The 18281-nt window shown below is 44.6% G+C and overlaps 1 protein-coding gene across 3 annotated transcripts in view; it reads left to right on the top strand.

Moving 5' to 3' along the window:
- LOC144138320 (uncharacterized) overlaps positions 1-18281 on the top strand; it is a 50732-nt gene that overhangs the window by 13912 nt on the left and 18539 nt on the right. For all 3 annotated transcript variants that reach the window (XM_077670537.1, XM_077670538.1, XM_077670539.1), the window contains exons 6-8: positions 2943-3029; positions 11328-11646; positions 12101-12231. In XM_077670537.1, the coding sequence (XP_077526663.1) occupies positions 2943-3029; positions 11328-11646; positions 12101-12231 (537 nt within the window). The remainder of the gene's footprint in view (positions 1-2942; positions 3030-11327; positions 11647-12100; positions 12232-18281) is intronic.

Raw genomic sequence — 18281 nt, 5'->3', positions numbered from 1 at the left:
GTGTGTTAACTGCATGTTAGCATTCAAGTGATACAATCAATCGGCGTACTCATGGGAGGCGTATTCTCAGATAATGGATGGCAGCCTACCATTGTCCCTGAAGAGGGAAAGTGCATGACAGCTGCATCTTACCGGTACTCACCTAAGGGGCAGAAGCTTGGAGGCTCACTAAGAGGGTTCAACTTAAATTGAGAACGACTCAGCGGGCAATGGAGCGGAAAATGATGGGTGTAACATTAAAGGGAAGCTGAAGCGCTTTCCAAAAAATTTGAGTTAGATTAACAGTTATATGGTTTATTGCGCGCTGATTTCGAATATCACATTGAAATTTATCGTACAGGAGTCCAAGTGGCATTTATCTTGCAAAAAGCGCGGCCCCGTTTGAAAGACGCGCGCTTTTCGTCTTTTGACGCCGCTGATTGGTTGCGCTCGTCATGACGTCAAAGGAGGACACCCTTCGGCCGCGCGGGTTGTCCGAAGCATTGCGAACGATCGCGCGGTTGCCTTTGCGGCAATTTAGCTTGCAGTTTAATTTTAGCGCATGACTGGAAGTTTGTTTTATAATTTCCCGTGCTGTTGGTTCAATTATCTTGGAGCTTAAATTTGCTTTACACGACAGAGAACCCCAAAGCAGTGACTGTGACGTCTACTAGTGGGTTCCATCAAAATATTTTTGAATTTGGCAACCAGCATAGGGGGATTTTATACCTTATGTTAATATTAGGTACTGCCTTAACTGTTTCTTATTATACACAAAACCATTTATGCCGAAGATTAATGGGCGTTTTATAAACAATCTACCAACGAAAAGCACGTACGTGCACTGCGCGAAAAAATAGCGTTCATGCGCTGTAAACGTATATGCGAGACACATCTTGCCGGTACACGCATAAACCAACAAGCAGACTCTGCTTCAGCATTTCCTTTGTTCGTTGTCGCCCACCCCAGCCCCATTACTCATCCCCGTACACAGACCCACACGCGCGCGCCATTTCGGCAGCGGCGCTACGGCGCCTCCGCGATTGCTAGCTGCACTTCGATGAGTGGCGTCTTACTGCTTCACATGCATTTATTCTGAAAACACTGCAGCATACTAGTGCCTGCTCAGCATTATTGGCTGTAGTAGGGCTTGGTTTTCGCTTGTGCGTTGCGCATTCTGCTACAATATTACGGCCACCTCGTTATAATTAACAGACCAGTCGGACAAGGCAGTTACGTTGTAGTTACGTTACTTTAGGTAACAATCGCCAAACGTTTGTGATAATGAATCGTTGGCCTGTTTCAGTATTTCTAGATTTAAGCATTCACCGCGCTAGTCGGACAGAGGCCGTATATTTACTCTTCGCTCCTAATTTTTTTAGTATCATCATTATATATATCACCGACTATCACTGGAGCACACGGTTCAGTGACAACAAGTGCTTGCCAGGTTATAATATGCAGCCACGCGGAATCTTGGGCAAAAAATTAGGCCCCCGCAGTCAACACAAATTATGGCACGGTGGTGGTTCGGAGTGGTGTTTTTTTTTTAATTCCAGACAAACATCACCTTATCATGACATGTATACTTGCAAAATAAGTAATCTGGTTGTCTTGGTTCTTTTACTTTGTAGGAATACTGTTTACCTCTTAGCCGGGAGAGAACTTCTATCAGGATTGGCCCCTTGTTTTAGTTTCGCCAAAAAATTGTTTTTTGAACACTGTCCTGAGGCTATAGGGAAAGAAAACCGACGCGTTTAACGAAACAAGTATTTCCTGAACAAATGTGACTTGGTTTCTGGAATGGAACGAAACATCCCCGGCCAAAGTACAGCAGTATTCCCCATCCTTCCTAAATCTAGAATCTAATGTGAACATTTACGTCCGTCGCATCAAAAAACAAAACAAAAAAAAACGCATTGGAGTGGTTTACAAAGTATTTAACCTAGTGTAGTGTATTCTCTGTCATCAAGCACAGCCACCTCGGCTGTCGCGTCCGTATGTTATCAAGCATCCCGGCGTGGCATTATTCTGCTTAGGAATACGGCATGATAACGTATGCTTCGTTTGGCGTTCGTGCATACTTTTTGAACACGAAAATTGTACAAATGAGTGCTATCAACCACAACAACAACAAGTATCATTCACAAGGAAACACGGCGAAAAGAGCATGGCCGAGGCGGCCGATCCGGCCGGAAGTCCAGGTATGACGTTTTTCAGCCGGTTTTCGCCCGCGCTATTCGGTCTTCCGGCATCGCGCGGCGAGATGGGGGCGGGGCATCGGGCCACTTTTGTTTGCTCATTGCGCGGCTTCTATTGCATGTATTACGAAAATATTTCGTACACATGAACTATTCAATGTGTACTTGCTGCTAGTCAACTTTTCTTTTAATTCTAAAACCGCTTCACCTTCCCTTTAAGGGACAAGAAGAGAGCGGGGTGGATCAGGGAACAAACGCGTGTTAAGGACATACTAGTAGAAATTAAGAAGAATAAATGGACGTGGGCAGGGCATGTATCGCGATGGCGAGGTAACAGTTGGTCATTAAGGTGAACAGAGTGGATCCCTAGAGAAGGCAAGCGTGGCAGAGGGTGGCAGAAGGTTAGATGGGCAGATGAGATCAAGAAGTTTGCAGGGATAAATTGGTCGCAGTCAGCACAGGACCGGGGTAATTGGAGATCTATAGTAGAGGCCTTTGCCCTGCGGTGGGTGTAGACAGGCTGATGAGGATATTTTTTAGAAGACCGTGGCAAAAAATGTCATAAAAAATGTCAAAAATAATTAAAAATAAAAAAATGTCACAAAATGCAAAAAATTGAAATTTTCAAATTGCAATGGGTCCTAGCTTTCACTGTCTAACCACGAGCGACATCTAGAATCAAGGAGGGACTCAACACTGTCGCTCATTCGTCCAATGTCTGCATGTCTGTGATGATCCTTTTTTTCTCCCCCCCCCCTCAAGCTATTTGAAGCAGTCGCCAAGGAAACAGCCTTGCAACGGCAATGCGGCTGGTGCTGAGGGCCCTGCTACCAGTGACAGTGACAACAGGTAAACACCTAGATCATTGAATTGATGGTGAAATGCTGTCACAGAAACAACGTTTTGTGCGAGGATACCCAGGTATATTTAATCCGGGGGTGTACGGAGCATTGCAAAGGGCCGAAAGGCCTACCACTGAGCTCACAAAATTACTGTGCTGTGCTGCAGTTGTACAAAATATGAAAATTTGAACCGCTTGCACAAAAGCAAACTAGGGGGCACCTCAGTTTCGACTCGCCGTTTTAACACGAAAGTGTTTTATGCCGGGATACACAAACCTCGCCGACTTCATAACCGTCACGAAAACGATATCACCAGAAAAAGTTCCATTGGAGCGGCGGCGCTAGGTTTCGAGCCCACGTTCACTTTGGGTGCGACAGGATCGAGGTGTGAAGTGCTCTACCGACTTAGTCATTAGGTCATATCTGGCTGACTGTACGAACGCGCCTTATGTCCTTCCCTAACGTGTCCATTCAGATGGTGTTGCCATCTAGGAGACGTGAAGCGAAGTAGTGCGTCATGACGCTAATGAGTGCCGATAGTTGGCGCCTCGATAGGGAGGCAAAACCCTTTGCATTTCGTTCGCACGGTTTGCGAGCGCCTCAAGTTTCAATCACGTTTACGCAATGCTCCTTCATGTGGAATCCAGTTTCTAATGTTGATGCGTCTAACAGTGCCATACCGACGAAATATAAATAGCGATGTGCAAGTTCATATCGATGCACAATAAACGTTTAAATGCTCCTGGGAAGCCATATTTCACTTTCGTGTTTTACCGATTCCTATGAAAGAAGGATCAACCACTTTTTTTTTTCTCTCTCTCAGTATAGACTGTTGCCAAATTGAGATGTGTAATAGTAACAGTGTTTCAGACAGTGAGGTAAGGTTGTTTGTTTATACGGGCCCACTTGTGCCCCCCTCAGCCAATGTGCCAACACTACGCTACAAGCAATTTGCCAATCAGTGGCTGTGGCACCGTTCAAACTGGACGTGGTGATGGCAGAAGTATTTCGAGTTCTTTTTTTCCCCACGATGAAAGGAGACTATGCTGGTAGCTTTACAAAGCATGGTTTCCTGGCTAGGCATTGCTACCTAACAGTGGCAAGATGTAGGGACAAAGGGAGCATGCAGTTCTGCTTCATTTGATAGGCATGATGTATCACACCTTTCTGCGTTCTTGTTCAATGAAAAATGGAGCTGCCATCATCTAGTAAGGTGTAGTTCAAGGACTGGATTTCGAATTTCCTGCTTCTTCGACCCCATGCGTATTATGACGACATGGTTCTTGGAACCAGGACAGCTGGTCAGTAGAAGACTGCAGATCTTTAGAGCTCCTCTGTATGGTCCACACTTGTGTGTTGAGACTGCCGGAAGTGATGATGAGGATGTGGTAGCACACAATTTAGGTACTTTAAGGCACCTAAACTGTGCGGTAAATGTACCTAAACTGTTTTAGGTACCTAAACTGTTTAGGTACTTTTAGGCAGAGTTTATGTACATGGTAGGTACTTTTGGAATGACGATATCGGGGCAACCGCCAAAAACGGGCATTGAATATGCTGACACCACTGTAAAAGGCACCATAATCTAAAGATCAGCCTTTCGCATGATCAGAACCGTATACCGTATTTCCGCGCGTATAACTTGCACCTAAAATGCGAAAATTTCAGGATGAAGGTAAGGTTGCGGATAATACAGGGGGTTTTTCAAACTTTAGTGCAGCTTCACGGCAATGCGCATTGTGCCGTGAAGCTCCTACGCAGTAACACTGACTGAGCCTTCCATGGCAGTGATTGCGCAAGCTATACAAGGGAAAGGAAGAAAAAACAAGGAGGAGCGCACTTTTAACTGAATTTTATTAGTGAATTGTCACTTTCGCCTTGCAGTCAGTGTATTCTACTTGCTAAATGTACGCTTTTTCTGCCTACATAGCAGGTGATGTGTTGCTTGAGCATTAGCTTTGGTGCAGGCTTTCCTGTATCCAATATGCGGGCAATACACGAGTGGTTTTTTTTTTCTTTTCTAGATTGCTGGAAGTGGGGGTGTGGATTATATGCACGGGCGGGTTATACACACGAAAATATGGTATTTTCACTATGAGTATCCTAGCCTTTGTGTGTATGGAGATTCTTAAACATAGCTACAAAAAGAGAAAACTGAGGACGTCAGGACTTGCGCGTCTGAGTGTTCATGTATGATGCTTGAAGAGAAAGTGGGGCAGAGAATGAAGGGTAAAAGATTAGGGGACGATGGCGAAGCAGGGGAGCAAAAATTTGACATACATTGCCTTGAAGAAAGCGGCATGTCTCAACATGCTGGGAAGGTATATCTGGCTGCAGTAACTCGTCATTGGAAAGAGGCCCTTGACAGGCATGCTAGCTGGTGGCTGGTACATGCCCAGTACCTTGCGGAAAGCAATGCCAACAGTTAACTGGCCTTGATCCCTTACTCAAGCCACAATATTGATAGGAGCCTTCTTGTCGGCTTATAATTTTTGCCCAATTAGCGTCCCATATTTCAGCTTAAAGGGACGCTGAAGTGAATTTGTCAAGCTCCCGTTTTTGCTTGCACTGCGTAGACTGGCTCAAATTAGCCCACTTTTCATCGTTTATCCGGTTGACAAATCGGTAATTATTTTACAAAGCGCCAAAGAAGAAAAACTACCATGCGCGGTTTGCGGCGGCCGCACCAACTAAAGCTGTGACGTTGGGAGGAGCGGGACCGTGATTGGACGATGCCCAAGGTGAGCAACCAAACAAGTTTCGGTTTCGGTTTCGGTTCTGTAAAACACAACCTGTGCGTTGTTGGATGGGCATTCTCAATAACTCAGTAATCATCGTACCGCGCTTCTGCCATGCTGTCAGCTGTAAAAATGCATAAAGATAAGCCTCCCAGGACGGCTTGGAATCGTAGCATTCACTAGCCGAGGCCTACGCAGTGCATGGACGCCCTCCGCGTGCCCGCAGACGCACAAATGTCATGCGCTTCCCCCCCCCCCCCTATTTGGAGCTTGCCTCACTCATGCCTGTACCGTAAAATGCGTGTTCGCACCAGGCCAAGGGTCTGTTCATTCTGGCCTGTGCCCACTGCCCGCAAGCAGTCGGTGCTTATGGACAGCACGCCAACGAGAACTCGCTAGCGCGCCAGTGCCAGCCTGCGCGCGTTCTGTGAACTAGTTCGTGGAGCCATGAACGTTGCGGCCCAAACAAAGGTGAACTCAATGTAGAAAACATCGGCGGAAAACAAAAAAGTTAACTTACAAAAAAAAAAAAAAAAAAAGCACGTACCCGCGGGGACTCGAACTCGTGACTTGCAAAACACTCGGCGGCGATACACCTGCAGCCTTAGACAACTCGGCTACGAGACGGGCTGCGTCGATCATGGTAATATAAGGTATATATTGTACAACAAGTTTACATTTTTATTTAGTTTTGCCATTTCAAGCAGCTTAGGTGACTATTTGTTGTATTGTGCTCGTGCAGTAAGCGTCCCCCGAGTTTCCGCAATAGCTCACGTCTAGCAATTGCATTTCGTAGACGGAAAAGCGTTCGCAGATGCGTAGTCGTGCTGCTGACCGCTGTGCTTGTTCGCCCAGCGCAAAAAAGTGCTTCCCGCACCCTATTTTTACGCTGTACGGTAAAAATATCAATTGATTTTATTTCCTTAGTACCTATATTGACTTCGCTGACTCTTCTCCCGCCTTCAAGAGGCCTTATATTTTCCTACGGGCGTACCAGTCAGCGAAGCGTCGCATGTGCGTTTGCGCAGCGCTTGTGTGAAGCGACCTTGACTTGGAGCTAGATGCAGTGTACAAACTAACCAAGTAAAGAAAGGCCCATTCTTCCATTCACAAACGTGTCCTGGCCCTGGCTTCGTTTTAACTGAGCGAACGAATTGCGACGACCCGTCGGCGTCCGGCGGACGAAACGCTGGGCCGACTGACTCTGTCTGAAGGCCGGGGAGCCGTGCAGATAGCTCAGCCAATTGCGAGCTCGGCTCCTCTCGACGTCACACGAAAACGCCACAGAAAATGGGCGAGCGTAAAGAGAGGAGGACAGCATTTTCGAATTAAGTTTTCTACTAAATAAAAGCGCGTAAACGCGCCCAGAGTGGTCGTAACATGGCCTGGGGACCCAGGACTACAATTTGCGCAAGTAATCCCGCAATGTTTACATATCACTTCAGTGTCCCTTTAATAACACAAGTATTATCATACACTTGTCTTGTGCAAGGCTAGCGTGTGTTAGACTTTCTTGCAATGCTTTGGCGTCGTGCAAAAAAGCCAACCAAGAGTGTGCAGTCAAGCCTGGAAGTTTTTATGTTGCGCGATGGAGCAAATTTTTAATGACGGTAGTTTTTCTTGGGCTACTTCAACACGAAAATTTTGGTCTGTATGTGAGGCTGTGTGTCTGTCTCTGTCTATGACACAATTCAGCCACCCGGCCAAAGTGAAATGGGAGTTGCGCAGTAGTCACATATACTCGAAGTGAAATCTAAACGTCTAAGACCAGTGGCAGTGTTTATACTTGTCAACATTGTTGAACAAAAACAAGACATTATGCAAATATGAGGCAGAAAATCAGTACATAAGTGATATTTGCAGGGTTCCTTTGTAACGAATTTATGGATGCTTGATTTTTGCGATAGCAAACACTGCATAAAAAGTCACTCTTTCGCCTGCTGTTGCCAGCACTATAATCCCAGATGGAAATGATTTCCAGTCCCGGCTGTGTTATGAAACAGTCTTCGAGCCTGAAATCGTTTCCAGCCTGGACTGGAGTGAGGTGTCGGCCGGAACCACTGGCTAGAAATCGAAATTTCCAGGCTTGTCTCCAGCCAGAAATGTCCCGTCTGCTGGCTGGAAGACGCACCATTCCCGGCTGGAAAAATGCCCACTTCTAACTGGAAATCACCCTTTTCTTTCTGGAAATACCATTATTTCCAGCCAGAATGGTGTAGCTTACCAGCTGGAAATTGCTAGCTTCTTTTTTTGCTGGTTCTACAACACTTTCTGGCTGGAAATTGATTGTTTTCTTGCTGGGTTGTGCACCACTTTCCAGCGAGAAATCACTTTTCATGCTGGATTCTTCTCCATTCCAAGCCATAAATCACTTCTTTTGACAAGTTTTGCAGTAGCACACGTACCAAATTCAGTTTTTATCAACACCATTCTGATCTTAAGTCATTTGTAGCAGACACCGAAACACTATCAGGATTTCTGAATAAAAGAACTCTTCTGCGTGGGCTTTTGTGCCCCGAAGCAGTAACACAGAGGCCAGATTAAAAATTTCAAACAAAAATAATATTCTCGTTCCGTATATTACATACATATTTTCAGCCTTGTCACTTGTGCACCCAGAACATCCGCGGGGGCTGGAATCTCCACCTTCTTTGGGTAAATGGTCCTCTCAGTGATGCAGGTAGCCTATGAAAAATAAGGCATCACGAGAAACTGCAATGTCAAGTGATTTTGTGAGCGTTGCAAAACTGCCAATCAAACCATTTCCATCTTTTTATGTGCTTACCAGAGTTCTCGATGCCACTTTGTGGTCCTTCCACCGGCAGTCTTCTGGGTTAGCCTCGTGTGCCACATTCAGCCTCGTAGACGTTGCCTCGCAGATACTAGAAAAAAAAAAAAAAAAAACAGAAGAAAAAGTTATTTATTATAGATTGGTTTACCTTGCAACATATCACATGTGACTGTCTGCTGAACTTCAGTTGTTGACGGCGCCCCGCGGCTCGTGCATTAATTATGCCGTGTTTATTAAAATAGACGCCGATGTCTGAAACGCACTAAGACCTTCGGCAGCTACTCTCTAACAGTGCACAGCCCTCCGGAATATAATAACCAATGACCCTGATGGACTTTAGCGAGGCCCAATGCACTGTTTTCACGAGACCGCCACACACGGTGCTAACTAAGTAGCTGCAATGATCAAGACTGCGTTAGGGCTACAAACATGCACGCATTTTGATTCCGCTTTCCACACTGAAGCTGCAAGCATATAGATTTGAGAAAATCAATACGAATGGGCACTTACCTATATTTGGTAGTATCAGTGCATTTGAATGGTACTCGGTCCATTGTTGCACCACATATTGTTCTGGGCATTTCACTTCGTTATCGACAAGCGACGCGAATAACGCGAAAGCGTCGTCCACGAACAGCACGAGCCCGCGCGAAACTGCTGTAGAGAAAATAATTAAATACACTGTCAAAAGTTTAGTCCAAAAGAGGACGTAAAACGCGCTACAGCCACGTGCGGGCCTCTGCACGTACGCCAACGGGAGCGGTCGAACACGTTTTATAAGTGTGTGAAATGGCGCCGGCACAGGCACATAAAAATGTAGTCTGTGCATAATTAAAACATTTTCGAAAAGGTTGTTGTTTTTTAGTTTGCGAAAGCTTATTTTACGTTGTAAAGCGATTAGCACAGTTTTTTATGTTGTTATGCATTTCATAAACTCAAAGCGCTACAACGTTCATTTCTAGGAGCACCTCCTCCGGTCAGAATTAGGAATTCCACCTCCAGCTGGAAATTTTTCCGGCCGGGTCACAAATTTCTCAAGATAAAAAAATTGTGTTCTGGCTGGAAGTCAGTATTTCTCGCTGGGAAGGTTACGTTTCCAGAGGGAAATTGATATGCACAGCTGGCGCTGGAAATGTGACTGGAAATCCTCATTTCCAGCAAGAATATGCAGTCCATTTTCATCTGAGACGCACTTCAGCTGATGGAATAACACAAGTATTAGCATACACTTGTTCTGTGCAAGGCTACCTTATGTTAGACTTTCTAGCAATGCTTTGGCATCGTGCAAAAAAGCCAACCCAGAGGTGTTCAATGTGCAGTGAAGCCTGAAAGTTGCGTGATGGAGCCGATTTTTGTTCCTCCATTATTTCCCAATTTTGTATATTTGAATACTTCAAATACTTCAAATTTCATTTCGAAACGAATGGAATGGCAAACACTATTCACGGAGTATTAGAATATTCGCGCACCTCTGATTTCTTTTATCAGTGGCTTTGATTTGCCACGGTGTTTCCTGAGATGAGGCAATTCTTCTTTCGATTTCTTCGTGACCAGTAGGGCTATGTTGACTCCGTTTTTGCGTTACATTCCTTTCTGAACACCTCAGGTCGTGACACTTTTGGTTTTTTTAGGTTTACTCTTTGTGATTTTTTATTCAAGTAGATGTTCACAGCCTATGTGCCTGTTTTACATTCACCTCTAACAAACTGAAAACTAAAAAAAATGTTGTTGTAAATAAGAAAAACTGAAGACGGTCACGACCTTGTTCATTCATTTTGGCATGCAAAGCTCTTAGAATGCAAAGCTCTTTGACCAAGTTTTCAATCATTTTTATAAGCCACTCAAGCTTGGTACAGGTGAACAGAACGAAAATTTTATAGAAAAAGTTTTCAAAATATCAATTTTAAATGTTTGTGGCGTTATCACAGAAGCATTTCCAGTTGGAGGGCCAATTTTCGTAGAAATTCGCGTAGAAACAAAAAGGTTCATAAGCCACCTCCCCCCTTTGGCTCTCAAGCCTGATTCTAGTCTGTTATGTATTACATATTGCTGTAAACTTTGCTTTTTGATTTGCTTACGTATGTTTGGTTAGCAGCACCTAACAGTGCCCAGCTTTCTGATCTTGTACCCGCCGCGGTGGCTCAGTGGCTAAGGCGTTGCGCTGCTGAGCACGAGGTCGCGGGTTCGATTCCCGGCCGCGGCGGCCGCTTTTCTGATGGAGGCGAAAAGCAAGAACGCCCGTGTGTACGAGATTTCGACGCACGTTAAAGATCCCCAGGTGGTCAAAATTAATCCGGAGCCCTCCACTACGGCGCGCCTCATCGCCTGCGTTGCATCGGCATGTTAAACCCTACAATCAATCAATCAATCAATCAATCAATCAATCAATTTCTGGTCTTGTGTTTTAGGTGAAGCAAGTGTTTCCTTCCTCTTCTGTATGCTGCACCGGGGATCTTATTTTGATAAGAAAAGAATTTGGCTTTGTGGGCGGTATCCTACCCCTTTGTTGTTTAATTGAAAGTGCTCTCGATCTGAATCGATGTTTCCGGTAAGGAGAGCACAACCGATAGATGCAGGGAAAGCAAACACCGCAGCATTCGATTTGCTGACGATCGTCTGTGCATGTTGCTTTGTTGACTGCTTCTTCGATGCTTGTGAATTCTTCGAGTTCTGTACAGGGCACAAGTTTGCTGCAATAAACTCTGTGTCATCCTGGGCTACCTGACAGTTTTGTCACACGCTTTTTTTTTGGTTATTTTACCCCTCTGTCTCGCAGGAATTCTTGGAACAAAGCAGAGGCAGAGGTCAAGGACTGCACAGAGGTCAAGGATCATGCAGAGGTCAAGGACCACGCAGAGGTCAAGGACCAAGCAAAGGTCAAGGGTGAACCAGAGTCCCCCAGAGCCGAGAACGACGAAGCGAAGCGGGACCCGACGTCGGAGGTGACAAAGTCGATGGAGGGCATGCTGCTGAGCATCCTTCGTGGACCCAAGGAGGATGAGGGGGCGGAACTGTGCGCGGAGGGGACCACTCCGTTTGCGACAATGGCCCTCCAGATGGAGCCCATAACCAAAGACCGAGGTGTCCTCAAGCGGGTGAGAGTCGAGTCTTACGAAGTGTCCAGGGGTTGCAGGCCTCTGCCTGCTTATTAAAGGGGCCAGGAAGACAGAATGTTAGCATGGGTCATTCGAGAGAGCGCTTTCTTCAGACAACAGTGGTACCAGTTTTGCGATTAGCCCTTGTGCATTATTGCATCTGGTGGTGTGCGTAACTTTACTTTGCTATTGATACACCAGCACATCGCTTCGTTTTTCGTCTCCGCAAGTGTTCAGAAATGCATGCTTTTAACGCCAAAGTTGTGGTGCCCAAGACAATCCTGCAATCTGTCGTTCAGTTACAAGATGCTCGTTTCATCCATCTCTCACTGTTTTTCCATCATGTGGTTCACTTACGTGACGTTACGTCAAATCAGTCCTTCGGTGGGCTTGGGGTTATCCGTGGAACTTTCAGGAGTAACACTGGTGCTTTTTTGGGGTGACACTGGTGCAGGTTGTACACCCTGGTTGGGGGCAGCTGGTGTCACCAGGCAGTGGTGTCGCGTTCCACTACGAGGCGTTCCTGGAGAACAGCAGCACGCCGTTCTATTCGACCCAAAAGCACAAGCAGCCCTACCGCTGTGTGTATGTACCGTCATGCAAGGATCTTCATCTTTTTCGTCTTCTTTTAAGGTGAAAGTTTGAGGAGTCTCGCCAAACGTGAAAAGTGATTGTAGTTGCTGTTGCCATCAACGTCAACACAAACGGTTTCAAAATGGCCACAGCTGTTAAGAGGAAATGTATTGGGTTCACGTGTGATTAGAACCCGGGTCCCAGAGCAGCAGATTAAGGGGAGATGCTCCTCGAACACACTTTTTCTTTAATATTGCACCTATAGGTTATAAAACTTTGGTCATAGATGGAGTTTTTAATGCTGATTCCAAATGTGTTCGTAGTTTTTAGGTAGCTTTATTAGTTTTTGTGTTAGACAGCCCTCAAGAGCAAAAAATAGGGCGGTTTGTGGAGATCTCTTAGTAAATCTTTGTTGAGAGCAGCCTGAAATATCTCATTTTGCTGCTTATGTCGAAAACACCTTAATAGTTATTCACATAATTCCTATACTTGTAAAAAAGTCTAGGAACACCAAATGTATATATTTTGGTTGGCATAGGTTAACATTTTAAATTTAAAAAAATGTAGAAGTGATATTAAAAATGCAAATAGGTATTGACATTCTGCACACTTTGAAGAGACTGTGTGCGAAATTTAATCCAGATCGGACCATTGAAAGTACTAGAAATGTGTTGCACGGAACGTAAAAAATGCTGAAAAGGGCAAATTGAGGAAAATGCTTTTGAAACTTTTTAAAGCTCCTGTAGAAATGCTTAAAACAGGCACCAAAATGCGCATTTTTTTTATCATTTTCGGTCATGATGTGAAACTGCGGGAGGTGCCATGGGCTACAAGAAGCCTTACTCTACCTCTCCGAGCAAACGGCAATGGCGGGCGACTGGCATTGTCGAGATACAGACAATCGAAAGCTGCTGGCGTGTGACGAGGGTAGCACTTTCTCGAGCCGCCGGGACTGAATAAAATATATTTTTTTACTAACTTCTCATTCGAATTTTGCCTTGATCTCTTCCGAAGTTGTAGCTTGATGTACAAAGGCAATTTTACAGGCAAAATCTTGAAACTGAAAACTTGCGCGAAAAACTGGATATTTCGAGGAGCATCTCCACTTAAGGGAAGGGGGGGGGTACTGTACTGGTCTTAAAACAACTTCTTCTAATTTTCAAGTAAACTTTGTGGAGCTTGTTAGTATTGCTGTTTTTTTCCCACTGGTTTGGAATATGCCATGATTTTTTCCAGTTGGTCAATTAGTTCCCAAGATAATTAGAGATAATTAGCCATTTTTGGAGGTGGAATAGACAAAACAGTGAAGGTCATAAAACCGTAATCTTTATATTTTCCAGTACTATGAACCCTGGTAAGTGCAATCAGAGAATCGGTTTTTCGATGCATCGCTGGAAACTAATTTTACAGCTCATTAAACATTGGTGTTTGAAATGTGCTCTTTGCCACAGGTGCCACCAAAGAGCTGTAAAATTACTTTTAAGCGATGCATCAAAAAACTGCTCTTATTGCACTCACCAGAGTTCATGGTATTGGAAAATATAAAGATTACAGTTTTATGACGAACACTATTTTGCCTAGTGTTCCTCCAAAAATGGCTAATTATAGTAAATTATCTCGGGAACTAATGGACCAACTGAAGAAAATAATGGCATAGTTGAAATCAGTGGTGAAAAAGCAGCAGGACTGACAAGTTTCATTGAGTCTACTTGAAAATTAAAAGAAATAGTTGTAAGAGCCATGTCCCCCCTTGACCGCAGTGCTAATTGGGTACCCTAATCAGAATAGAACAAGAATTGGCGTGATACTCGTGCCGTTGCAGGTGCACGTGTTAGCATGTATGTTTCTAGAACGGGATCATGTGGAGGAGAGCTGTGACTTGTGTGAAGCTGCTGTACAAATTGCTGTCAGTCTTGCCTGTCGGGATAATTTCGTATTAAATGGATGGAGAAATGAAAGCGAAGAGGGAGATTCAGGCACAACGTAGCAGTGGAGAAAGTTTTGATAATCGGTGGCGTCCACCTTGAAATCAAGTAAGCAGACTGAAGAGCTCAAATGTTTTCATGCGTTATTGCATGCAACTCATTCCTTTCATTTGTTTATGTTAGATTGAAAATATGGTCCAGCCCACTTAGAACGAACACATTGCGAAACGGAAATAAGTTCGTTATATCCATTTTTCCCATATCTGAACATAAAATATATCTATAGTAATGGTAATGGGAAACGAAGATTTGTTCTTTATAGCCAGGATTTCATTGAAACTGGGTTCGCAATAAAGGAGCTACAGTCGAATCCCGCTACAACGAAATTGACGGGACGTGCGAAAAATTTCGTTGAAGTGAAAATTCGTTGAGGCGAAATCTGCCCCAACACACCACGGAAAGGCCAGAAAAATAGCCCCGTACGTTTCCGCAACATTGGCAGCATAATACAATGTTTAGAAAAAGGAGTGACGCTGCAATAACGTCATGTTTATTCGGATAACAAACATACCAATGGTTATCTGGTTTTTCACTGCACACAAAGAATGCGTTACGAGGGGGGGGTGAAGAAATGCAGGCGCAAAACGTACTGCTGTACAACAAGGCGTGTCCTTGCTAGGCCGTGGGAAGCCCCCCTCTCGCTTGTGGCAGGAGCAGCGCCGTTATCTTATCCTCTGACAGGGCACGGCAGCTATCATGACCTTGGCAGGCAAGATGCGCGCGCTTGCATTTAACATGACTGCGCACTCGCGACTGAGATAGGATGACTTGGCTTCAAACCAAACACGCAAAGATGATTTTTGCTCTTGGCTATGAAGAATGGTATAAGGAAAACGGCAAGTACAGCTGCTCACAACGCATACATGACGGCGCCGTGCCAGCAGCGGAGCACATTCGTGCGATTCCAACTGGATACGGATTGGCTGTAGCTCATGCGCCTCATGTAGCCTGCGCCTCATGTAAAGACGGCCAGCCACATCATTATCACCATCAAACAATGGCGTCCGCCTATGAGTTTTTTTTGTTTGTTTTGTTCTGGGTGGCGGTGTGGGCGCACCGCGCATGTTTTCGGTGAAACTAAGTGCCCTGAATGTTTAAAAAGTTACAGATAGCTGGCGCTATGCTTATTTTATTGTGAAATAATTGTTCAAACCCAGCCCAATCATCTGAAAATTTCGTTGAAGCGAAAGCAAGCCTGACAAATGGTTCGTTGTGGCGAGGACTTTGTTGCATTGACTTCTATGGCTAGCTGACAGGGAATTGGAAATATTTTGTTGAAGTGGAGCTCGTAGCGGGGTTCGACTGTATACTGTATTATGTGTGTTCTGAGAAATTTACGGCGATAATGCTAATCTGGTAATCCACTGTGTATTCACTTTCAACTATACATTTTGGGAAGTGTATAATATTAAGCAACATTGGTGATCTTGTAGTAGTGTTGTCGCAACATTTTACGACGTGAGTAATAATTGGGAATCGATCTGATTTGAATGCTTGCAAGGTGGCAGTGTAGTTATAGAGAATATAGAGGGCATATGATTTTACTAGAGGTGGCAGCTGTAATTCAGCTTCTTCTAGAGCACTTGTAACTTCGCTACTTGAAGCCATCATGCTGTATGTCATGCGTATGGCCTGCACCAATACCATAAAAATGTTACCTGTAAAGTTAAGGTACAGGTAAATTTTTTCCCCAGGTCAATTTTTTCCCCAATGTTGCACGCCGTGGTGCATGTCATCACAGCCACCATTGCGTTCTGTCTCTTCCTCTATTTCAAGAATAGAGGGCATGCTTGGAGTATTTGCAGCAGGGCCACAATTGGCATCACGTGTCGATTTGTTACACTCATTGGCCGGTCGAACCTCATTTGATGTGTCATCACTCATGTGAATTCACTTTGGTTGGTCAATTAGTTTGCGACATCAGCAGTTGAGCACTGATTGGTCAGCCAGGAATCTTTGCGCCAAAAATAAGATTCCGAAACTGGTTAATCTTCTAATCATGGTAGGGAACCCATCCAAGACGTATGCTTCACTTTGGCTACGCATAACTGCCTTGCAATTGTGTGTGTACCACTCACAAAAGCACGAAAAAAGTGAAATTCGGAAATTTATCGCTTTGCATTTCTCATATATGTCTTTTAGAAAGGTTATGAAGGTTTCCTCTGTTCCCTGGTCTTAACTGCCTTGCAATTGTGTGTGTACCACTCACAAAAGCACGAAAAAAGTGAAATTCGGAAATTTATCGCTTTGCATTTCTCATATATGTCTTTTAGAAAGGTTATGAAGGTTTCCTCTGTTCCCTGGTCTTTTAGTGCTGCTAAACTGACTGCGGTGAGTACGGAATCAAACGCTTTCTCGTAATCTACAAATGTCACGTAAAGGGGTTTAGTGTACTCTGCGGATTTGCCTATCACTTGATTGATGACACGGATGTGATCCATGGTTGAGTACCCTTTCCTAAACCCAGCCTGCTCTCCGGGTTGTTGGGAATCCGGGCTGTCACCTATGCGGCTATCTATAAACTTGGTAGACAGCTTGTAAGCAACTGAGAGTAGGCTGACGGATCTGTAATTATTGAGGTCCTTGGGATCTCCCTTAGTTCTTATGAATCAGAATAATGTTGGCATTTTTCCAGGCTACGGGCACATTCTGAGTCTTCAAGCATTTCGAAAGTAATACACCAAGCTTTTCCAGTACAATATCTCCTCCCTCCTTCAAAAGGTTTATGGTTATGCCGTCTTCACCTGCAGCTTTTCCTCTTTTCATGGCTTTAAAATAAGCCTTTGCTACCTCCTCTTTAGTTACTAGTGGGACATCGCAAGTTAAGCCTGTACTCTCAGTATAGGTTCCGCTGGTCTTTTGTCGCTGGCATCACACAGCTTGGTGTTGAATCGTTCTGCTACCCTTATTATCTCGTCCAAATTGTGTGTGATATACATAGTGCGGCTTATACAGTCTAATCCACTTATAACAGTATTGAAGTGCCACAAAAGAGCCGTTGTTATTACCAGTAATTGCTATAACAGGGTTGGGCAAGAAAAGTATATATTGGTAAGCGTTTAGGGGTTAGCATCGGATATTTACAAAACGGAAATGTAACTGCACGGCCGACCATCCAGATTTAGCCATGCATGTGCTAATTCTGACTCCACAGGGCCCCTTGGAAAAACCGCCGCCTTTCACATGGGAGGAAGTCTCCCCCATCGAATCTTCGACTTTTTTTTTCTTTTTTCACGATTGGCTAATTGCATGTTACTAAAGTGACATTGTTTTCTGCCTTTTTTAACATTAATAATCAACAGTAGCCTTTACCCTACTGTAACTTTATTTTAATCTGGACAGTGTTGAAGAGCTGCCCCCCTGCCTCTCTCACTGCCAGGACCAGCTGAGAGCAGGAGATGAGAGGGCCAGCCAGGAGGTCTCCTCTTCCTTTAAGGGTAGCATGGCTACATAAAAGGCACCAACTTTTTCTGAGCGTTGCAATGATGCCGCAACTTATTTCATGCTTAAAAAAGTCATGCTTGGTCATACACAATGCACCCATGATCTCTCACAGATCTCGAAATACTACACTTTACAATGCTTCATACCATCAGACTCAAAAATAAAGAGAATGACCACTGTTATAAGCAGTTTTTTTTTTTTTGCCATATATCATATAGCAAAGTTGATGGTGCCGCGACTACCGTTGTTGTAACTAGGGATGGGCGAATATTCGGTATTGTCGAATATTCGATCGAATAGCTCTCTATTCGTTATTCGCTTCAATCCGAATGCAGGTATTCGATGTTTTCGAATTATTCGATGCTCCCGAATAGGCAGCTAAAAGCCAAGCTTTTCGGTCAAGCTTTCCGAGAGTTACCCCAGGCTTGGCTCAAGACCCACCAACGCGGACATTTCTATTATCAGTGCCGGCACTGCCGAGTTGCTGCCTTGCCTAGAGGTTCGACGAAGCTCTCGGCCGCCAGCACACTTTAGGTTAAAAAAAAAAGGCGGCACTGAAACGACACCGCTCCGGACATATCGGCACCAAGCCAGCAGACTTGTACAGGCCGCCATTTTGAATAGGCATGCCGC

The sequence above is a fragment of the Haemaphysalis longicornis genome, unplaced genomic scaffold (assembly GCF_048455015.1).
Source record: "Haemaphysalis longicornis isolate Haplotype H1 unplaced genomic scaffold, Haemaphysalis longicornis Haplotype H1 scaffold_5, whole genome shotgun sequence".
Lineage (NCBI taxonomy): Eukaryota > Metazoa > Arthropoda > Arachnida > Ixodida > Ixodidae > Haemaphysalis > Haemaphysalis longicornis.
The sequence above is the reverse complement of the archived record's forward strand: the minus strand, read 5'-3'. Positions and strand labels throughout refer to the sequence as shown.